This window comes from Dendropsophus ebraccatus, chromosome 14 (assembly GCF_027789765.1).
Source record: "Dendropsophus ebraccatus isolate aDenEbr1 chromosome 14, aDenEbr1.pat, whole genome shotgun sequence".
In the NCBI taxonomy this organism is placed as follows: Eukaryota; Metazoa; Chordata; class Amphibia; order Anura; family Hylidae; genus Dendropsophus; species Dendropsophus ebraccatus.
The window spans coordinates 41,363,003-41,388,113 of NC_091467.1; the positions used below are offsets into that span (position 1 = coordinate 41,363,003).

General features: G+C 41.6%; 1 protein-coding gene across 1 annotated transcript in view; it reads right to left on the reverse strand.

Annotated features, from left to right (window-relative positions):
- ANKFN1 (ankyrin repeat and fibronectin type III domain containing 1) overlaps positions 1–25,111 on the reverse strand; it is a 288,330-nt gene that overhangs the window by 26,807 nt on the left and 236,412 nt on the right. Inside the window, exon 16 of the mRNA XM_069953139.1 lies at positions 5,362–5,575. Within this exon, the coding sequence (XP_069809240.1) occupies positions 5,362–5,575 (214 nt within the window). The remainder of the gene's footprint in view (positions 1–5,361; positions 5,576–25,111) is intronic.

Genomic DNA, 25,111 nt, shown 5'->3' on the forward strand with positions numbered 1-25,111 from the left:
TTAAGGCTGCAACATACGCCACTTTAAAGCCATACAGTTATGTACATGACCAATAGGTCCCATGGTATAAAGGAACACTAAGATATATGTCAGGTGAATATGACCCTATGCATATATTTGAGCCTTAACCTCATTTATTTGCTTTGCAGAGGTTAGTGTCAGTGTAAGCACTCATAATTTTCCTTGAGAGTAGTTAAAGTTGAACTAAACAAGCTTTTTTTTCTGTGTTTCTTTTTGATATTTTTAAAATTAATGTTAGTGCAGTCTTGTAAGAAAGTAGTTGCCTTTTTTTTAAACTCCTGTGCTATAATAATATTTTTTGAAGCTTTCCATAATGTATACATACTGTAGAGCAAGCAGAGAACAAGAGTTAGGTGTGTGTTCAGTGATTTCCTGGCTTTCTGTCCGTTTTTATTAGATGTCCGTCACTTCATGGTAGATAACATCTATTATTTTGTAATAATGTCCATGATTTCTATAATAACAGCCGCTATTTGGCATTAAATAATGTCTGTCCAATTAAAGCGGCTGTCATTTCAACATTGTGTGAACATAGCCATAGTCTGTACATTGCACAGGTCTGGTGATAAAGACTTGGTATTTAAAAGTTTAGTAGCCATGTACCTGTAATCCTGATCTGGCCACATCTCTGGTGTCTAGTAGTTAAGTGCCATTGTGCTTGATGTTTTGTAGTTTCAATTCACAGTCCTGTCTCAGAAACGAAGGGTCCTATCTGGGATCTGTTAGATCGGCGCTCATTTACTGAGCCTATTACATGGCCCAATAATTGTTTAGCAGGGGCTGGACGAACATCGATAGCGATGTCCATGCAGCCCTTGCCCAAACAGTTAATACTTTACCTGTCCATGCTTCTGGTCTTCCCCTCTGCTCTGTATGTGTTCCAGTACTGCACACTGCAGCTTTAGAGCGGCCTATCTGAGCTGACAGGCCGTCTGCCAATTACTGGCTGCGGCGCTCCTGGCCAGTGATTGGCTGAGCGACCTGTCAGCTCAGACAGCCAGCTGTGAAGAAACTTACAGAACTTAGGAGAAGACTGGGAGTGTGGCCAGGTAAAGTATTAACTGTTTGGGCAATCATCAGCCACCAGCCGCGCATAGCTATTACTCGTAGAGATACGCGGTCGTCGACCAATGATTTTAAGCCTGTGCCTAAAGAAACAATTAGTTAATGATGGTTTTATCATCTAATCGTTGTCTCCCACAGAGCGATAATCGGACGAATCAGGCATATTTTCATGTTTAAAGCTCCCTGTAATAGGACCCAAACACTGTATATGTGATCACTGATCAGTGTACACCGATCAGTTATGACTTTAAATCCACCTGCCTAGTATTGTGTGGGCTTCTTATGCCACCAACATGATAGCAACAGACATGAATGCATTAATTCCAGGACTCAAAGATTTTCCACTGACCAAACTATCATTCTGCCTACATTGGGTTTCCTTCCGCCTGTAGTGTATTCTCGTACCATCTGTTCACCAAGTAAGGAACGCACATGCCCCTGGCCATGCATATGAGGAAAACAAATGTGATTTCTAAGGTCAGGCCACGTGTTCCCCACGTGGTCCATATAACACTTTAATTGCATACTGTATATATGCAACTTTTTGTTCACCTTTTATTACAATTTTTTCTGTGACCGTGCGTGATCAGGAATGTGATCATTTGATAGTCTGGGCAATTACGCATTACGCAGTGATACCAAATTTCATTGATTATTTACTTATTTTTATCTATTAAATGGGAAAAGGGAGGTGATTTGAACTTTCATTAGGGGAGGGGATTTTTTATTAATAAAACTTCTATATACACAGCACTGATCTCTCATAGAGATCAATGCTGTATGTATATACTATACAACACACACACACACATATATATATATATATATATTTATATATATATATATATATCTGAACAATGATATCAGTGAATATATATATATATATTTATATACACAGTATATATATATATATATATATATATATATATAGCACTAATCAATGAGATCAGTGATACATTGCTCTGGGCTGCTGGAGCCCAGAGCAATGGATTGCTGTGTTGGGATCAGTGTCATTGGGGTCCTAAGGTCTGGCCTGGGCAGGAGAATGGATGGAATGGATCCGACCCACTAGACACCAGGGATGTGCTTTTCAGAGCATTTAAATGCAGCTGTCAGGTTTGACAGCAGTGTTCAAATACTTTATTAGCCCGTTAAGGGGCAAACCCCGGCTAATAAAGGTGTTCCCCAGCTGACTATAGCAGCTGGGAGCCGTGCCGTTCAGAGCAGGGTCCCGGCAAGACCTCTCTCTGACCCCTTTGTGCCGCCATGATGTATGAGGTACATGTGACATTAAGGGTTAAGAATAATATTTCTTCTATGTTTCTCTCCATGTATAACAAGGCTGAGGAACATACCAAGCATTTTTAGCGCTTACTAAAATTTAAGAACTACTTTAAACATGGCTAATGTAATGTTCGCTTTGTTAGTCATTCATTGACAATGGTTTGTTGTCTGTATTTTATTGCATTCCTATCAATTCCTTTATTATCAAAGTACAAAGAAAAATCAAGTCCTTACATAAAAAAGAGAGAGGGGGGGGGGGGATAAACCACAAACCTCCAGAACATTTACAGCTAAATCAAGTGACCTATTTCAACCACATCAAGGAATGTAAAAGCAAACAACTTGAGGTGCACAGAACCATGTACAAACTATGTATAAATCCCAGCTTTTCCTAAAATATAAATAAGCAAACACCCAATCTTTACCATGAGCCCATTTTACTTCTTCTCAAGTTAAAGTAGATCACTGGAGCAGATCCATGGGGCATTATTTTAGCTTCTAAGAGGAATTGTCACTTTTTTCATGCTCTGCTCCAAACCATAGACATCCAGAATGAGTTGATTGCACTCACACTTATTCCACCACCTGTCTGGAACTGTTTAGATGGGAGGGTTTTCATTTAGTGGTTTTCTGGTTAAACTGACTTAGTGGTAAATTGGACTTGTTTGAAGTGGCGAAGCCTGTAACATTTACTGTATACACTACAGCTACCCACTGTTATTCTTCATTAGAGTTTTGCTGTATGAGATGGGAAATTTGCGGGAAATTAGAGGATTAAAGTCTACGCACAATAAACTGACACTATATAAATCGTATCGATTTAATAGATAAGATAAGGTCAGAATAAAAAAATCAGATATGTGACAGAAAAGGACATTTTGGTGAATCCATAATAGCCACCAAATGGCTAGATATTCATAACAGTTCATTACTTATTTACTTTAGGGGTTTTAACGGTTTTACTTCCAGGGGTTTTTGGTTGTGTCAAGATTTTCGTTGTTTCAACAAACAAATTCTCAAAAATTTAGACACTGGTCACATTGTCAAAATGACACTCAAAGCTATATAAAGCTATCTATGGCCCAAGAGGAAAATGAAAAGATATAAAACCACAATAAAAATTCTTTAAAAAATTATTAAATCATGATTATTTTGAGTTATTTTGAGTACCAAACAGTCGTTGTTTATCATACTTTGGTGTCCGTCATTGCAATAACGGGCGTTGGTACATTATTTAAGTGTAAGTTGAATGATGGCCGCGTTCAACACTCTTTGGCTGTGTTTACACAACTATACACTGTCTGTGTATAATTTTTTGAAATGATGTCCATCATTTTGAGTTCAAAATTATGTCTGTTATTTTGAGGATTGGCCACCCATCAGTGCAATAACAGCTGCTGGTACATTATTCTAGCTCAGGGTCCCTTTACACAGAAAGATTATCTGACAGATTATCTGCCAAAGATTTGAAACCAAAGCCAGAAACAGACTATAAATAGAGATCAGGTCATAAAGGAAAGCCTGAGATTTCTCCTCTTTTCAAATCCATTCCTGACCATTTGGCTTCAATCTTTGGCAGATAATTTGTCAGATAATCTTTCTGTGTAAATGGACCATTAGATGGACTAATTGGCTTTTGGTTGTGTCCATTGAAATCAATAGTAAAAACGGAGAAAGGACAGTGAAAAAAAGAAAAAAATTACGTCCCCCTTAATTGACCTTAAAAATAGCCATACCCAAAAGGCTATAGCTATTTTTAAGGTCAATTAAATATTGTTGATAAGACAGTGAAAGTATGGCCAAAAAAAATAAATCTGTGTGTGAACAACTTAAAACGTTGCTTGCTAAACAATGGTCACCAATAAATGACCTGAACATTAATTTGACAGCTGCTGCAAACAGCGGGCGTTATTCTATGCGTTGTGTGATCTAATGGCTGTTGTTTCCATAGACATCAAGACTGAAAATAACAGCTGTTATTTTAGGTATCAATAACGACCGTTATTTTCCTAAAAAAAAAAAAAACAGGGTGTAAACCTAGCCATAGGCTAAGTTCCCACTTCAGGTACATATTGGGGGAAGGTGGCTGTCTCGTTATATAGATGGCCGCTTCTAAAGATCCTTCTTGATATGTTGATATAGATGGCCGCTTCTTGATATGTTCCCAAAGTGGCAACATAGCTACAAGCAGAAGCTTACACACACACAAATTAAGAATAATAAGATTAAGGCAATGCAAGTTCATATATACTATACACGTGCTTGTGCTCTCACAAACTCTGAAATAGAGGTTATGATAGAACCTGTCCTATTTTAATCCGGAATTCCATCTGGGGTGTCCCCATAGAAGTCTATAGGAACATCCAGAATTATGGACACTTTCCTGATGCTCATCCAGAAAGAATTCTGGACGCAACAATACATTTTTTTTCTTGATCAGGAAATCCTGAAGGCATTCCTGAAAATAAATACTGATTAGTGGAAAGAAATCCTGATGGTTCCCTGAAGACTCCTGAAGGGGACCATAGCCTAAAATTCTGGACTTGTAAAATCCAGCTTTTCCCACCTTAAATCACCAATGGGGGAATGGATGGAGCACAAGATCCAAAGGGCAGAAGCCACATATAATATAGAAATGCTAAAGTTAGTGAGTACAGTCAATAAAAGTAATATACCTTAATTTAAAATAAATATGCTTAGTCATATTACTTTTATTGGATGTGCTGGCCAATTTCCTGAATTTCTATATTTTATGTGGGGGAGTGGCTGCTCCCATTTGGATCTTGCGCTCCACCCATCCCTCATGATAATTTAAGCTGGGAAAAGCTAGATCCTACATTTGTAGGCTTGGTGCTAGAGTAAGAGAGGTAATGTACTGAAATGTTGAGAGGATAAATAAAAGGATAGATAATTAAGACTTTGTTGTAACCCGAATATGAATATTGTATCTCCATCTATCTGTGAAGAGTAAGTGACCAAAAATCATCTTACCACTTGCAGTCTTCCTCCGATGCAGCTCTGGTGATGGTGAAGGAGAAGGTAGACAGTCTAGGTGAGAGGATGTAGAATTATTTTTCTTTTGATTTTGTTCTTCTGAGAGGTCCAGAAATCTTGTGATCGGCAATCCAGCTACTGGTTGTTTATATCTAGCATACTGAAGAGCATCCATGATCCATCTCATTTCACGCCAAATTTCATCTGTTTGCTGCAAAACATGAATCATTCTTCAAACTCATGATCCCATGCTCCACTCACTTGGAATACTACAGATTATATTCTATACAAGGTTCACCATGCATACATGTTGAATTCATTCTGTACTACCAGATATATTAAGATTTTTTTTTTAACGTTTAACAATTTTTTTCACAATAAAACACTTTACATTTTCTTTGCATTAAGGTATTTTAGGAGTCAGATTTTTATATTTCTGTCAACAGAGCTATGTAAGGGTGTTTTTGTAGGATAAGCTTACATTTACATTGGTAACCATTCAATGTACTTGAATTTATTTCATTTTATTTTTCATAGTTACATAGTTAATAAGGTTGAAAAAAGTCCATCAAGTTTAATCTATAACTAGAGCAAGCTAGGCCAAGGTTTGGGTTCGTAAGAACCAGAACCATCAGCATTTGAGGCCTATAATTTAAAAGAAAAAATCATTGATTGTTGTTTGCTAAATGAGTCCTTAAGTGACTTATTTGTATAGGTTATATGGGTTGATTGCCCTTGATAATACTGCTATCTTTTACTTGAATAGTTTTCTTAAATTTTTTCACATATATGTGTCAATATAAAGCAATGCAATTGCACAATATCCACTTATGTACATCATACATGTATTTAAGAAAATAAGCAAGTACTAAATATTGTCACACAAAAAGTCATTTATTTAGGTACAGAACATGGCATTGTGTAACCAAATAATGTAATAAAATAATGCACTTGAAGAGAAGGAATCCTGTATTCAAGTATCATGTCGGCAGTTCTGCATTAGGCTATGTTCACACAACGTCAAAAATAGAGAAAAGGTGGCTGATTTTGCCATTTAAAAAACATCCGTTATTGCAGCGATTTAAGTGACTGCTATGCAATGCAATGACAAATATATGTGGTAGATGCACCGACAAAATTACAGGGTGCTCAGAAGATGTCAGGAATATGAATAATACCAACAAAACGAAAAGGGAAGGCCTGTCATATGCACACCGAACAAGGAAAAAAAGAAGAAAATATATATCTTTATTTCATCTAAAAAAACCCCACACAAAATATATCAAGGGGGCCCAGGACACTCCGACAAGCAAAAATGGCAAGGACCATATCTAACCAATGAATCTGGTGTCATAACTGTGCACCACTACTGTAAACAATAATGATGAGGTAAAAAAAACTGCCAAAAGATGGGCAAAACAAGCAAGGGCAGGTATGACCAAAGAATGACCAAAATATCACCAAATTGTCAGGAGGTCCATGTTGAGGTCCATGTCGAGGTCCACTGCTTCCCACGCATTCTGTTCCTCACTGGGAACTTCCTCAGGGGTTAATGGCCTCATTGTTGAAACCAGATATATATGTGAAAAATAATGAGATAATAGAACATACCTGGGCCCGTGCAACATGCCAGAGATGGAGATCAACAAACAAGATGGCGACGGTCACCTTAGTGGCTAAACATATTATTAGAGATGAGCAATTTTTGGAAGTCCGCTCCGATTTTTTTTTTCTTGCTTTCTAAAATGGCAGCCACCATTTTAGAAAGCAGAAAGTGTTCCGGGCAGGAAACGCGCTTTCCCATGATGCCCGAAACACATCCAATCAGCAGGGATCTTGCAGTAGCCCACCCCCTGTTTGACGTCGGTATTGCTTTAATAGGAGCGGCCACATGACCGCACAACGCAGTCTGCAGAAAGAGAGAGAGGAAGGAGACTAGCAGTGCACAGAGCTTGTCATTGTCAAAACGCTGCTGGTGCTGCTGTACTACTGACTACTGAGAAGATATTGAAGAAAAGCAAAGACCAAAAGATTAGGAAAGCGGAGAGGAGAAACATATAGTGATTGAAAGAGAAATATATAGAGGGCGAAACATAGATAGATAGATAGATAGATAGATAGATAGATAGATAGATAGATAGATAGATTAGGCATAGAAGAGCAAAGGGTACGCGGAACAAAAACGTGCTCTACAGATAGACAAGTCCTATAGTTGGATCCTTGTGATAGTGTCTATCACATACGTGTTATCCTGAGAGGAAAATATACCTGGTGCATGTGTCTAGCATAAAACAAAAAAAAGTGCTATACAGATAGACAATTCCTATAGTTGGACCCTTGTGATAGTGTCCATCACATACGTGTTATCCTGAGAGGAAAATATACCTGGTGCATGTGTGTAGCATAAAACTATAAAAAAAAAGTGCTATACAGATAGAAAATTCCTATAGTTTGACCCTTGTGATAGTGTCTATCACATACGTGTTATCCTGAGAAACAAATATACCTGGTGCATGTGTGTAGCATAAAACTATAAAAAAAAGTGCTATACAGATAGACAATTCCTATAGTTGGGCCCTTGTCATAGTGTCTATCACATACGTGTTATCCTGAGAGACAAATATACCTGGTGCATGTGTGTAGCATAAAACTGTAAACAAAAAACTGCTATACAGATAGACAAGTACTAAAGTGGGACGCCTGCTAGACTGTATTACAGAAAATACTGTTCTCATCTACCAAGTGTAGAAATCCTAATTTGAATATAAAGTCATGGCACAGCGGCAGCAGGAAACCTCACAAAGAGTTTCAGGCAGAGGGCAGGGCAGAGAGTCTGGCTCAAGAGGCAGAAGAGGAAGTAGTGCAGGAAGAGGGTCCAGTGGCAGTGGAATCCGTCCGCCAGCAGGCCCGCCACAACTAAAAAGCAGGCAGGCAGCAGTACTCAACTAACAAGTCGGAAGCGTAGCCGGGACAAGCACATGACCACTGGGGAACCCTACTCCACTGCAGGTCCTAGTATCGGCAGCGCCCGCCCATCCTCGCAGCCTGTCGGTACTAGACTGTACACCTCGCCTGTATGGGAGTTTTTAAAAAAAGTACCAGGAGGATACCTATGTGGTCATCTGTCACCTGTGTGACAGGCGCATTAAAAGAGGCAAGAGTTGCCATCCTGGCACCAGCGCCATGGCTGCCCATATGAAGCGCCACCACCTTTCCACCTGGGAGAAACGGGGTGATAGTGGGTCACAGAAGGACCAACAGCAGCAGGAAGCAGCAGTAGTCAGGGGGGCCTTTCACAGAGTCAGACCTCCTCTGTGGAAGGGAGTGTGGCTTCACTCCCATCTTCAGCTGGTGGCCCCTGTGTTGCTAGTAGTAGGCAGCCTGGCATCATGGAGTCCCTATACCGCAGGCAGACCTACAGTATGCACCCAGCAATCCCGAAGCAGTCAAGCTGAACGCCCACCAGGCCAAGTTGCTGGTGCTCCAGGCTCTGCCGTTTAAAGTTGTCGACTCGGCACGTTTCCCTGAACCGATGTTGTGTGTGTAGCCACGGTGGAAGGTGCCGAGTCGACACTATTTTTCCAACACAGCTCTACCGGCCATGTACAGCTATGTTCGTGAAAAGGTTGCTTACTCGCTGAGCCATTCAGTGAGCAGACATGTACATTTAACCACAGACATCTGCAGCTGTAATTACCGGCAAGGGCAGTATATGTCCATTACTGCTCAGTGGGTAAATGTAATATGGCCGGCGGACCCCCAGCAACTTGGCCAGGGAAGGACGATTACATCACCCCGTTGTCACAGCAGGGTTCCTGTGTCGCGGTCCTCCACCACCTCCTCCAGTAGGTCCAAAGCCTCCTCTAACGCCAGTGTTTCTCCCTTGTACCACTTGGGTGTAGCACGGAGGTGTCACGCTGTGCTGCACCTAGCCTACCTGGGGGAAAGGAAACACAGAGAAAGAGCTGCACTGCCTGCTCGAGATGGAAATCCTCTAGTGGCTAACTCCACGCCATCTGAAAGTTGGGACAGTGGTAAGTGACAATGGGAGCAACATTCTGTCCAAGCTGCGTCGAGGAGGTATGAGGCACGCCCCGTGTATGGCACATGTTTTAAACCTAAGTCTTCATCTAACTTACAGACTGTGCTGTCTATGGCTCGAAAGCTGTGTAACCATTTCAGCCATTCAAGTCGCTCTCACCACATCCTCCTCGACCTGCAGCAGAGGAATGGTCTTCCCAAACATAGTCTCATTTGCGATGTAGCCACACGGTGGAATTCCACCCTTCACATGCTGGACCGGCTCTATGAGCAGAGGAAGGCTTTGACTGATTTCCTCTTGATGCAGGCGGACATGGCGACCCCCCTGTGTAACCTGGAGCTTGGGCAGTGGCAGCTCATGCGTGACACCTGCCGCTTGCTACGACCCTTTGAGGAGGCCACCTTTCTGGTCACTGTCGCAGCCTGGGTCACTGGAGTAAGGCTTGGCGGAGGAGGAGGTAGAGGAAGTTGAGGAGGAGGAGGAGCACTTGTAAGCACAGGAACTCTTAGGGGAGACGGGTGGAGGAGAAGGATATGAGCCTTCCTGCCAGACCAGAGGAGGATATGCAGGGCTATGAGGAGGATGGAGGCAGTACCCATTGGCAGTATGCTGTGGAGAGACGGAGGCGGGGACTCCTTCCCACTCTCTGGTGGAAATGGCTAAGCGCATGTTGATATGCTTTCGGGCTGACCCACGCTTGCAAAGGATTCGTCAACGGGGCGACTTCTGGCTGGCAACACTACTGGACCCACGGTATCGCAACAAGCTGTATGAATTCATTTACCCTTCCCAACGGGAGGAAAAAATGAATTATTATAGAGAGGAGCTGGATGCACAGTTAGTGGCAGCCTTTGGAACACGACGCTCTCATTAATGCCATTTCCACCAGGGCCACACCTACAGCGCTGCCTCCTCCACATCCTCCTCTAGCAGCTTGGGTGGCATGAGCAGGGGCACCAGTCTAAGCCTGATGTCCGTGATGCATGCTTTCATACAGCCACAGGCCGGGGTAACAGGGGCACCTGCACAGCATCAAGACATGGAGGCACACCTCAAACAGAAAGTCCAGGTGCTTTTGGACTCTACGTTGCCACCTAACGTGCCGGAACCCCTTGACTACTGAGTGGGAAAATTAGATGTCTGGCCACAACTTGCTGAATTTGCTTTGGACATACTCTCCTGTCCGGCCTGCAGTGTGTCATCCAAACGAGTTTTCAGCGCAGCAGGTCATATTGTCAGTCCCAGGAGAACCAGATTGTCCTGTAATAGTGTGGAGAGTCTGACTTTCATCAAAATGAACGCCACATGGATAGATAAGGACTTTGCGACACCTGTTCCTGATACCACAGGGTAGGATTTGGTCCTGTTGATTATTATGGCCTATATGTGAACTAGACCTTACTGGTCATTCCACCATTCCTGCTGCTGCTGCCCTGCCACCTCTGCCTGTCCATGGACCTCATTATTCTGCTTCCGCTGCTCATGTCACCTGATTACAACTGCTACCCTGCTCTGGCCTCCATGTTGGCTACTGCCGCTCCTGCCCTTGCCTCCATGTTGGCTACTGCTGGGCCTTAACTGTCATCGACGTTGACTACTGCTGGGCCTTCACTGGCATCCATGTTGACTACTGCTGTGCCTGCCCTTGCCTCCATGTTGGCTACTGCTGGGCCTTTACAGACATCCATGTTGACTACTGCTGTGCCTTAACTGGCATCCATGTTGACGGCTGCTGGGCCTTAACTGGCATCTATGTTGACTCTTGCTGTGCCTTAACTGGCATTTATGTTGACTACTGCTGTGCCTGCCCTTGCCTCCATGTTGGCTTCTGCTGGGCCTTAACTGGCATCCATGTTGACTACTTCTGGGCCTTAACTGGCATCCATGTTGACTACTGCTGGGCCTCAACTGGTATCCATGTTGACTACTGCTGGGCCTTAACTGTCATCCATGTTGGCTACTGCTGGGCTTTAACTGGCATCCATGTTGACTACTGCATTGCCTGCTCTTGTCTCCATGTTGGCTACTGCTGGGCCTTAACTGGCATCCATGTTGACTACTGCTGGGCCTTAACTGGCATCCATGTTGACTACTGCTGTGCCTGCCCTTGCCTCCATGTTGGCTACTGATGGGCCTTAATTGGTATCAATCTTGACTACTGCTGGGCCTTCACTGGCATCCATGTTGACTACTGCTGTGCCTGCCCTTGCCTACATGTTGGCTATTCCTGATCCTGCCTGGCCTCCATGTTGGCTACTGCTGATCCTGCCTGGCCTCCATGTTGACTACTGTTGCTCCTGCCTGGCCTCCATGTTCGCTACTGCTGATCCTGCCTGCCCTCCCTGTTGACTACTGTTGCTCCTGCCTGGCCTCCATGTTGGCTACTGTTGCTCCTGCCTGGCCTCCATGTTGGCTACTGCTGCTCCTTCCTGGCCTCCATGTTGGCTACTGCTGATTCTGCCTGGCCTCCATGTTAGCTACTGCTGATCCTGCCTGCCCTCCATGTTGACTACTGTTGCTCCTGCCTGGCCTCCATGTTGGCTACTGTTGCTCCTGCCTGGCATCCATGTTGGCTACTGCTGATCCTGCCTGCCCTCCCTTTTGGCTACTGCTGATTCTGCCTGGCCTCAATGTTGGCTACTGCTAATCCTGCCTGCCCTCCACGTTGACTACTGTTGCTCCTGCCTGGCCTCCATGTTGGCTACTGTTGTCCTGCCTGGCCTCCATGTTGGCTACTGCTGCTCCTGCCTGGCCTCCATGTTGGCTACTGCTGCTCCTGCCTGGCCTCCATGTTGGCTACTGCTGATCCTGCCCGCCCTCCACGTTGACTACTGTTGCTCCTGCCTGGCCTCCATGTTGGCTACTGTTGCTCCTGCCTGGCCTTCATGTTGACTACTGATGCTCCTGTACTAGTCTCAAATGATTATTGCTGGACCCCCACTAACCTCCAATGACTACTGTTGCTCCTTCATTGCATTTGTGACCTTTTTCCTGCATAGACCCTGTAATGGTGAATATTGAAGTAAAAAAAAATAAAAAAAAATGACTTTGAGATATTGAAAAGATAACGATGTAACGGACATGTAGAGCCCTAAATTCAACCAAATACACTACCCCCGTATCATATAGATGCTTTAAACTATGAAATCCAAAAAAATACAAAATTCGGTCGAACTGAACTTTTCAAAAAAATCTGGAAGTCCGGTCGGAATGAACTTTTGAAAAGTTCGCTCATACCTGGAAGGGAGAAGCCATAACTAACATGGCCCGTACCATCAAACATCCCACTGCATATGCTCAAATCTCTGCACATGAGAGGGTCACATGAGCAGCTGACAAGCCATGTTATACTCCTTTATTGAATAACTTTATTGACAATAACCCGATGAGGATCGTGCTACAGCTACCATTATACTTAAAGTGACTGTACCAGGCCCAGGCTGAGACACTGGAGGTGGGCCGACACACCCTTAGTGGGAAGAAACTCCAGCCCCTCCATGACGTGACTCCATTAGAATCAATGGAACCCTATCATAGAGGGGCTAGGGTTTCCTCCCACTAAGGGTGTGTCAGCCCGCCTCCAGTGCTTCAGCCTGGGCCTGGTGGTACAGTCACTTTAAAATGTGTAAATCATCAGCAATCAACTAAATAAAGCCGGACATATCATATATACCTAAACAGATACCTTCATATAAATTAGATGTGTGAACAGATGCACCAAACTCCAATGAGCAAATCAAGTGTGTGAATATGGCCCAATGCAGAGCAAACACTATAGTGCAAGTGATTACTCTAAAAATAAATAAAAGAGAAACCCAGAGAATAAAAAAAGTATACAAATAATAAATATATATATATATATATATATATACACACACACAGTGTATATATATATATATATATATATATATATATATATATATACACACACACACATATATATATATATATATATATATATATATATAAAATAAAATATTTTTTCCCCTTCTACCTATTCAGTCATGTGATACCATGTTCAAGGTAACAACAACCTAAATGTGCCTATTGAGTGATGGGCAAGGGTTTCATCGGCAACCAAGAAACAAAAATGGTGCTTAAAGTGACTGTACCACCAGGCCCAGGCTGAAGCACTGGAGGCAGGCCGACCCACCCTTAGTGGGAGGAAACCCCAGCCCCTCTATGATAGGGTTCCATTTATTGTAATGGAGTTAGGTCATAGAGGGGCTGGAGTTTCTTCCCACTAAGGGTGGGTCGGCCCCCTGGGCCTGGTGGTACAGTCACTTTAATTATAGGAAAAACACCAAAACCGCACATCTGTTCTAGCGATATTGACACCGATATTTGATTCCTGAGAATCAAACAGTTAGAATTTGTGTGTTTTTAAGATGTTTTTAAATGTTTATGTCCCAGTGTGATGTTTGTTACTTTGATTTATGTGAAATAAAGATATATATTTTCTTCTTTATTTGTTTGGTGTGCCAGTGAGTACATATGACAGACCTTCCCTTTTCATTTTGTTGGTGATGTGCAATGCATTGAAGTCAATGGAAAGACGGACGTCCAATGCACATAATGTATTGAATAACAGACGTTTTCAGAGAGGACGTCAAAATATTGATCATGACAATTATTTTCGGTCGTCTTTTGCAAACAGCGGACATTTTTTATTAGTTGTTCACACATAGTTTTTCTTTTGTCGCTGTTCTTTCTCCATTTTTCTATTGAATCAAATGGACTTTTCAATTAATTCTCACCCAAAGTGCAATTAGTAACCCCAAACTAAAATAATGTGCCAACAGCCGTGATTGCAGTAAGGGGAGGCCAGACAGAATGACGTCCGTTATTTTAGACTCAAAACGACGGGCATAATTTTAAACGGGACTGAAAAAATGTTGTGTAAACATAGCCTTAGGCCCCGTGCAAACAGAGCAAGAGAGGCGGAATTATCCGGAGAAAGGAGTCGCTCGAGCCTCCCATAGAGTGTCATTATGACACGGAGGCTGGCGCCATTCCGCGGTGGAATTGTCCACCTTTCTTGCTCTGTGTGCAGGGGGCCTTACCCTGTTTCCCCGACAATAAGACATCCTCCAAAAATAAGGCATAGTGGAGGATAATAGGATAGGTTAAAATAAGGCATCCCCCTAAAAATAAGGCATCCCCCGAACGTAAGAACCCGCCACCATGCGGCTAAGGGAGTGGGTTTTCTGGTTATATATTCATTTGTTTGTGTTAATTCTTCTTCATGGAAAAATAAGACATTCCCTGAAAATAAGACATGGTGCATCTTTTAGAGCAAAAATTAATATAAGACACTTTTTTTAATTTTTGGGGAAACAGGGTAGCAAAGACTTCAGAAGAGAATGATTTAGAGGTAGTGATTTCTGGTATTCTGGGCTGTATAGCTAGAGGTATAACCAGTAGGAAGAGGGAGATTGTGATCCCGCTGTATAGAGCTCTGGTGAGGCCACATCTGGAATACTGTGTCCAGTTCTGGAGACCTCACCTACAAAAAGAAGTTGACAAAATAGAATGGGTATAAAGACGGGCTAGAAAAATGGTGGAGGGACTCAGGCATAAAACATATCAGGAAAGACTTGGGGATCTAAAGCTGTATAGTCTGGAGGAAGGAAGGGAAAGTGGGGGCATGATCGAAACCTTTAAGTGTGTTAAAGGACTAAATAAGGTTCAGGAGGGAAGTGTTTTTAATAAAAGAAAGATGAAAATGAGAACACGGGGACACAATATGAGGTTAGTTGAGGGAAAGATCAGAAACAACACAAGAAAATATTACATTAGTGAAAGAGTAGTAGATGCTTAGAACAAACTTCCAGCAGATGTGGTTGGTAAATTTACAATAACAGAATGTAAACATGCCTCGGATAAACATATAACTATCCTAAGATAATAGGGCTATGTTCACACATAGCATTTAATGTGTGATTTTGACAGAACTGCAGCAAAAATATTGTTATTGTTAAAAAAAACCAATAAACACTAATTAAACGCTCATTAAATACTATGTGTGATCATATCCTAAGAAAGTATTACTAGAAGGGCAGACAAGATGGACCAGGTGGGCTTTTTCTACCGACAGGCTCCTATGTTTCACGGACAGTTAAGGAATTTGAACATTTTTTTTTAATTGCTAGTAAAATATTTTTTTACATTTCTTTACTCCTTTTATGGGCCATATTATAGACTATTATAAAGTGGTTTCTAGATAATAAAAATTAAAAATGTTGAAGGCATCAGAAAAGAACAATGTATTTTCGGCGTTCTAAAGTAACGTATTATCAATTTGTGTCACAATCTGTATATAAACATGCAGGAAAAGCTTCTCCCTTGGTATGTCTGGTGCTAGATTTTCATAACTATACCATATTTACATAGCCTTTCCCTGCTCTCTGTAATGTGCGGTTTGTAGAATGACTGTTGTACAGTTTTAATGTATGATCACACACATGTTCCTGTGGTTTGTGGTCAGTGCCGAAGATCACTGTGGTCTGCACAGATGATTTATTCCTTACAAGGTATGGTACAGCTGCTTTTTATTAGCAGGGAACCTGGGGCAATCCTATAATCAATTTAGCGATATTCTTTGCTTATGTGTGGACAATGATAAGCAGTGAGATCAGGATACCTACTGTCTAGTGTATGCGAGGCAAAGGGATTACATATTACTAGACAAGGGCATCATTTATCAATGTGTCAGAAGAAAAAACAAACAGTCACTGCCGAGTATTATGAAAAATGAAGAAGTTTTCTTTATTTTAAATGTATTATTAAAGTGACATGGAAAGATGAAGAATCTTTTGTGCGGATTAAAAAAAAAATCTGTTGCTCTAGCATGCCAGTGCAGACACCGTAATATAAATGTTTAACATTGTCACGTAAAGGTAACACTGTAATTATTCTATGTAAGGCTAGGTTCACACTACGTTAGCCATGTCCATTAGACATATATGTCGGAGGGAGTCCCCATACAGTATACATTTTTTAATTGGATCAAGCCAGGTGGAGAAGTGTGATAGTCTTTGATATTCCATCCATTGGGGCAATGTATCAATAGAGACTCTTAAATGTGTACTCTGTTGTATTTTTGTTTGTTTTTTTTGTGCTGAACTTGATGAGCTCAGTGATTGTTGCGTTTTGTCCATCCAAGAAAACCCTTATGTATATGTCCTGAATGGAGGCTAAAATGACACACTGTAAGGTGAATGGAGCTTTATGGATGTGTTTAACGCATATGTCAATACTTGTATAAAATGGAGGCTGCCAGATCACTGCTAAATGTAGTGCAAACATATACTTACCCCAACAGTCTATAGTCTAAGGTGGGGAAAAAAGGTAAAAGGATACAAACTTATCACCCAGAACTAGAATTGAGCGAACTTCCAGCGTGCTCCAGTTTTTCGAACCTGAGCGTGCAGCACTTGATTAGCAGTGGATGCTACAGTTGGATGCAGTCCTGGAAAACATGACTGCATCCAACTTAGGCAACCATCACTAATCAAATGCCACGCACTGGATTTTGTCTTTGAAGCATGCTCAAAGTTTGCTCAACTCTATCCAGGACCTAAAACATATAGTAAGAAATACTTCAGACAGGCTATATGCAGCTCTGTGAAATGAGTACATATTTAGTACATATTTAGACCAAAAACATTTTGGGGCAGATGTATCATCTGCACATTTTTTGTGGTACTTTTTATGGGATAAATATTGCACAATTTTTGAACTAAAACAACATTATGAAGTTACTACAGTGTATGATTATGTGTATGGTAGTTTTATTTCAATTCTGTATGGCAATTTTTTTCCTCAACTTTGTCCCATTAATATGCAGTCACTTAATAGCTGTACAGTGATACCTTGGTTTAAGAGTAACTTGGATTGAGAGTGTTTTACAAGAAGAAAATTGTAACTTGGTTTAAGAGCATTTGTTTGGGTTTAAGCGTGGTCTACAGCACTGTACTCTACCCTCACCTTCCAATATCAGATCCACTTCAGGTTGGGGCTTGTATCAGGGGACAGGACTGTGGAGGTAATCTCTTTATAGTTGTAACCCCTCTCTCCCCGGACAGAGGGCTGCATTTATGTGCCCACATCTGCCCTGCTCATTCCTTAATACTCCTTCCAGACTGTTAGCCCTTGTGTTTCACATCCTCTTCATTCCTGCTATAATGTACCTGCACTCACAGTCAGCTATACAGACTGCTGCTATAATGTGCCTGCACTCACACTCAGCTATACACATTGCTAATATAATGGGCCTGCACTCACCCTCAGCTATACACATTGCTGCTAAAGGCTATGTTCACATTAGGTATCAGACCGGCCGTTCAGCACGCCCCCGCATCAGAGCTTCCCATAGCCGCAGCCACTCGCTTCACTGTGTGAACTGACAGGTTTTTTTCCGGCGCCGCTTGGGATTCCCGGCCGGAGCGCAAACGATGTGTGTACGCTCCAGCCGGGATCCCATTCAAAGTAAGGCTATGTTCCGCCCCTTAAAACTACGGCCGCAGTTCTGCGTAGTGTAAACATAGCCATAATGTGCTATTCACACTGCTGTATAGAAAAGTTTCTCTCAATTTCTGACTAGTCCATGCTAAACACACCCTTCCCAATTGCTGTCATGTGACCACACAGACTTCTAACAGCAGCCCTGCTTTTCTATTCTATCCTGTTGTACTACACTACTGCATCAGGGGGATCTGCAGTTCCATCCTGTATCTACAAACTGCTGCTTTTTTTCTTCTTCAGATTTATGCACTTACTGTACATTATACACCACATGCTGAGTGCTACTGTACAGTAACTTGACATATAACATATTCAGCTTCTTCTCATTGTTTGTTTCATCTATTCTACATGTTGTTCAGAATATAAAAATCATTATTTTTGGAGTGTGGAACAAATTGTCGGCATTACAATGATTTCTTATAGGAAAATTTGCTTTGGTTTAAGAGTGATTTGGATTACAGGCACAATCCTGGAACAAATTATGCTTGTAATCCAAGCACCACTGTATTAGGGCTTCGAACAGGGGACCTTATACTATGGGGAATGCACAAAGAGGTCCAATACTATATAGGGCTCCACACAGGGGGCTAATAGAATATAGAGGCTTCAAAGAGATGGCCTATAATATATGAACAAATACTATACAGGGACTGTACAGGGGACATGACTATTATATATGGGCACAGAAGGGGGTCTATGAGGGCTGAACAGTGTGGCCTAATACTGAATGGGGGCAGTACAGAGGGACTGACAGAACAACTACAGTGCTGCATTTAGTACAGTTATTGTGTTTATGTGGGCCTACTCCTTTCTGTGTTGTTTACTGATCACTGTCACTCACAACAATGCCTCTGTCTTCTCCCAACAATGCCTCTATCTAATATGGCTACTAAAGCTATGTGCATAGAGTGGCTTTGGCATTACCTCTTTACTGCCTCCTAATGCAAGAGCTATTTGCAAGGAATTATAGAATACCCTGAGGTCATGTGATCATTCTCCATTTGCTATTTAGCAGGATAGAATTGCCCAAGGTTTCAGTTTTCACTGAACCAAACTTTTAATAAAATTTGAACCAACCTTGGGTACGACTAGTTCTCTTTATTTCTATTTTTTTTCCTTTAAAGTTATTAAATTAGATTTTGTGCATATTTTTTTTCTGTGATATTTACTGTACTTTTGTTTATATGTCATTTTTACATTATTCTTTTTTCTGGTATAAAAAAAAAATGTGCACAAATACTAAAATTTCCCCCCCCAAAAAAAATAATTCTGTTTTGCACAAACGACCATTAAAATATTTCCTATATCCACTTTGAATTATTATGATCATTTTTATATAAAGGATATATCATTTTGGGTTTTAGGGACAGGGCTATAAACTATGGTTTAGGCTATTGGTGCCTATGTTTATGTGTTTTATTATGTTTTATTTATTTTTGAGTTTACTTAAATATTTATCTTATACACAGTATAGTTGCCCCTGGAATACAGCTCCCTGACACATCCTGCAGTTCTGAGTCTAACAATACTGAGCAGCTCTTACAGCTATTTGGCACCTATCGATCACATGATCACCCGGACAGAAGCGGAAAGTGTCATCATGGCAGCTTCCTGAACATTATAAAAGGGGTTCATTAAACACTGTGTATACAGAGATCAGGAAGGTGAAAATAGTAATATACCATGCATTCTCTATTGATGTACAATGTATGCTGGTGCACCTGTTCCATGCACAGTTCAAGACCATTCAGAAATGTCATATGTTAATCAGCTGGACATTTCAGTAATTTGGTGGCCTGTGAGACTTTAATAATGCCAAATAGGAATATTCCTGTAAAGGGAGGGAAGTATCAGGGAAGTATTATTATTATTATTATTAATATTATTATTTTAATTATTGTATGTGCCAGGACCTAAAATATTATTATTAATAATAATATTGACCATCCTTATTTTCATCATATCTGTTATCTGTTATCTCTGCAATCTTCTCATCAGCCAAGTTACTTTTTATCTCACTCCATGCCACTCTTCCCTGGGTGCTGGGAAAAGCTGGACCCAATCCTGGGAAATTTCTCCCAGGACTGGATACAGCTTTTCACAGCACCTCGGGAGAAGCAGCATGGAATGGCAGTCAATTAAACGGCAGCAGGCTGATGAGCGGAGTACAGAGATAACGAAGCGTTTCGCTACGTTATTAGTAGAGATGAGCGAAAAGGGTTCGAGTCCATTCGAACCCAAACTTTCGGCATTTGATTAGCGGGGGCTGCTGAACTTGGATAAAGCTCTTAGGTTGTCTGGAAAACATGGATACAGCCAATGACTATATCCATGTTTTCCACATAGCCTTAGGGCTTTATCCAAGTTCAGCAGCCACCGCTAATCAAATGCCGAAAGTTCGGGTTCGGATGGACTTGAGCATGCTCGAGGTTCGCTCATCTCTAGTTATTACTCATCTCTAATCATAGTTGTTATTATTCATTTAGCATTTATTAACAAGATTCATTTTGTGAATTCTGTATGTAGAAATACTGTTAGCCTTGTGTACTTTTTTCCCATTTGGAGACGTACAAATTTATTTAATTAAAATGTGGTGGCTTTTCCATATATCTTGGATAATGATGCTATTGTTAAGTAATAAGACATGACAGGATGCCTTTTATTAAGCTGTTTACCCATGCTGCGAGTAGGCTGGGAGGTACAGAGTCAAAGGCCAAGTGATTTCAACCATCCGAGACGTGCTGAAAAGTGCCAATAAAACACAGTTGAGTGTGTTTCTTGTAATGTATTTTGGACCTGAGAATGAATGCAAGCTTACAGGGAGGGTGTGCTATAAGTGTGAAATCTAATAGGCATGTGTGTATCAATGCCCCGGGCTGATAACAAGAAGAACATGTTATTTTAGTGCTAATAAAGTTTAAATAAAATCCAAACTATGACTGAAATACAAATAAACAATTCACCTTTTTTGGCAAATGAAAAATACAGATAATGTAAGTTTAATATATATATATATATATATATATATATATATATATATATATATATATATAGTAGTGGATGGTCCAAGCACAAGGAGATGGATCCCCTGGATCACCAAGGAGTGTGGCATTCCTTCTCTGAGGAGTGGAGTCTAAAAGGCTCCTGTTTCCCACCGGCGCCTGGACTTGGTTGTGGGAAACTTCCAGGTGGCTACCCTCAGAGAAGGACTGGGGTGACCAACGACTGAAGAGCTGAATGAATGTTGGAGTCCGGGACTAGGTGCTCTTCCTCAATAGTAGAAATGCAGGATGCAATGTAAGTATATAGTTCAGACTAAAGCTAAGCTGGAAGGAGAAATGGACTGAGATCAAAATTGTAAGAAGATCGCAAGGAAGTGGTGGAAAGCCAGGGAGCACAAACACGGTTGCTCACTGACAAACAACTAAGCAAAGAGGAGGTGGAGACTATATACACCCTCGGGAGAACATGCCCGAAGATTCCAGAGCCTGTGGGCTGAGCTTATAAATACAGGTGGACAGGCCCATGTCTGCCACTAGAGGGAGCCCTATCCTCCAGAAAGCCAGTACAGAGCAAGAGAAGGTGCCAGTGAACGGCACAGTGCGACCCAGAGCAGGTAGGGGGTAACAGACATGGCCGTGTGCCGCTACAAAAAGTATTTTAAAGGGGTTTTCCAGGAAAACCAAATAGTTAATGCATGATACATTAAAGGAGAAGTCTAGCGAATTTTTTTTTTTAAGTATTGTATTGCCCCCCAAAAGTTATTACAAATTACCAATATACACTTATTACAGTAAAAACACATAAAGTGCTTTTTTCCCTGCACTTACTGCTGCATCAAGGCTTCACTTCCTGGATAAAATGGTGATGTCACGACCTGACTCCCAGAGCTGTGCGGGCTCTGGCTGCTGGAGAGGATGATGGCAGGGGGACACTGAGGGACACAGGACACCGGAGGTACACTGAGCATCCCCCTGCCATCATCCTCTCCAGCAGCCACAGCCCGCACAGCTCTGGGAGTCGGGTCGTGACATCACCATTTTATCCAGGAAGTGAAGCCTTGATGCAGGAAAAAAAAAAACACTTTATAAGCATTTCCTGTAATAAGTGTATATTGATCATTTGTATAACTTTTGGCGAGCAATACAATACAATACAAAAATTTTTAGCTGGACTTCTCCTTTAAAACAAAAGCCTGCATACCTAGCTCACCTGTTCCCCTGGTGCTGAAGATTTCATATCTCAGGGTCACCATTCCCATGCTGTTCTCCAGCATGGCAACCAGAATAAATGGCACCTGGTAATTATGTGGGATTTTGTTGTTTTAATGCTTAGGGAGGCATAGCATTGATAAAGTACATGGTACACAGAGGAGAGGTGCAATGATTCACATAATATTGAGATCCCTCTGGCTGCCATTGCCATCCGATTCTATGGGTAACGGACCCACTGCAGTTAAGTCTCTAGTATTGTCAATATCCCTCTACTGCTATAGATTAAAACATTGGTTCTGCTCTCCTCAACATGTTTCAGCACTGTATGTGCCTTTTTCAAGAGGTAAGTCGGCACTGAGAGAGGGATCTTCAACCATTGGTCCACAGTGACTATAGTGGATCTGGCGCTGCTCCTGTCACTGAAACATGATTGCAGCATTTAAGAGGTTAATATCTGACATCAACATGATTACTGATGTCAGTCATTAACAGTATGTATTGACTACTGATAGCACCCTGCACTTACAATCTATGACCCTAGCCCAGCTCCTGCATTAGCATCATAGCCTGCCTGTAACTGCATAATGTACAGTTATTACATGGTTTACCAAGGTCAAGGCAGCCATGCTGTAACTGTGCGACATAGGGGTTGTCATTTCTGTCATGTAATTTCTGACCCTGCATGCTGTGCCTGTTCAGCGTTCCCCATCTGTCCTGCGTTGATGATGTCACATTAGTCATTCTTGTGAGGCTGCAGCTATCAGTGGTGATGCTTGCATGTATAGTACAATACTGTGGAGGCCAGTGATTGTCCTTTGCATCACTTGAACAATGTATGGAACAGCACCAATGCAGGGAACACCTGAGGGGTTGCGATTAGAGATGAGCGAACCTCAAGCATGCTCGAGTTCATCCGTACCCGAGCGTTCTGCATTTGATTAGCGGTGGCTGCGGAAGTTAGATAAAGCCCTAAGGCTATGTGGAAAACATGGATATAATCATTGGCTGTATCCATGTTTTCCAGACAACCTCAGAGCTTTATCTAAGTTCAGCAGCCCCCGCTTATCAAATGCCGAACGTTCAGGTTCGGATGAACTCGCGCATGCTCGAGGTTCGCTCATCTCTAGTTGTAATGCTAAGGCAGCAACGGTTTTATCGCTGTGTAAAGATCATTTTCTTAATTTTTTTATATTTCTAGAGAGTTTTCTGAAAATCCCAGCCAATACCTTTCTTGGCAAGGGTACTCCTTTGCCAATAGATTAAAATGCACTTTTTTTCTCTACTGTTTTTGGTCTTGGAAAGCGAAAAATTTTAGTTTTAACCTCAGAAACATATCAGCAATCTGCTAACAAAATAAACAAAATTAAAAGGCATAATGAGTTTGAAAGAATTAAAAGTTTTTTTTCTAGAATGAAATATAATGACCATAGTACTTGAAGTTAACTTGAAGCGACTCTGTACCCACAATCTGCCCCCCCCCAAACCACTTGTACCTTCGGATAGCTGCTTTTAATCCAAGATCTGTCCTGTGGTGCGTTTGGCAGGTGATGCAGTTATTGTCCTAAAAAAATACTTTTAAACTTGAAGCCCCGTGCCAAACGGGAGTATCTGTGCCCTAACTTTGTACAACCTCTCCGTTCCTCCTCCCCACCCTCTTCACCATTAGGAATGCCCTAGGCAGATTGCGTCCTATTCCCCACCTGTGTCAGCCCGGCACATGGGCTCTATCGTTAAGGACCTGTGCAGTGTGTTCAGCATGGAGAAAATATTCCAGTGGCATTCCTAATGATGAAGAGGGTGGGGAGGAGGGACGCAAGGGGGAGGAGGGGTGGTGCAAAAATAGGGCACAGATACTCCCGTTTGGCACGTGCTTCAAATTTAAAGGAATTTTTTTAGGACAATAACTGCATCACCTGCCGAACGGACCACAGGACAGATCTTGGATTAAAAGCAGCTATCTGAAGGTACAAGTGCTTTGGGGGGGGGGGGGGGTCAGATTGTGGGTACAAAGTCACTTTAACCCCTTAAGGACAGAGCCTGAAATGGCCTTAAGGACAGAGACAAATTTTATGAATATGACCTGTGTCACTTTAGTCATTAATAACTTCGGGATGCTTTTACCTATCCGGCTGATTCTGAGATTGTTTTCTCGTGACATATTGTACTTCACATTTCTGGTAAAATGGAGTCAATACTCATAACGAATCTTTATGAAAAACACCAAAATAACGTGAAAAATTGTGAAAAAATGCATTTTTCCAATTTTGAAACCTTCCTGCTTATACAGAAAATGGTTATGCCACATAAATTATATATTAAATAGCATTAGCAACATGTCTACTTTATGTTGGCGGCATTTATTAAACTATATTTCATTTTTTTTAGACAATAGAAAGCTTAAATCATTAGCAGCAATTTTCCAAATTTTCTGTAAAATTTCAAAATCAGATATTTTCAGGGACCTGTTCAGGTGGGGGCTGGGTTCACACTATGTATATTTGAGGCTGTATTTGGTCCTCATGTCAGGTCCTCATAGCAACCAAAACCAGGAGTGGATTGAAAACACAGAAAGGATCTGTTCACACAATGTTGAAATTGAGTGGATGGCCGCCATATAACAGTAAATAACGGCCATTATTTCAATACCACAGCCGTTGTTTTAAAATAACAGCAAATATTTGCCATTAAATGATGGCCATCCACTCAATTACAACATTATGTGAACAGAGCCTTTCTGTGTTTTCAATCCACTCCTGGTTTTGGTTGCTATACAGCCTCACAAATACAGCCTCAAATATACATAGTGTGAACCCAGCCTAATAAAAGTGTATTTGAGGGGCCTGTATGTTAGAAAACCCCACAAAGCACCCCATTTCAGAAACTGCACCCCCCAAACTCTGCAAAAGCACATCCAGAAAGTGTTTTAACCCTTTAGGGGAGTCACAGAAATAAAAGCCAAGTGTGT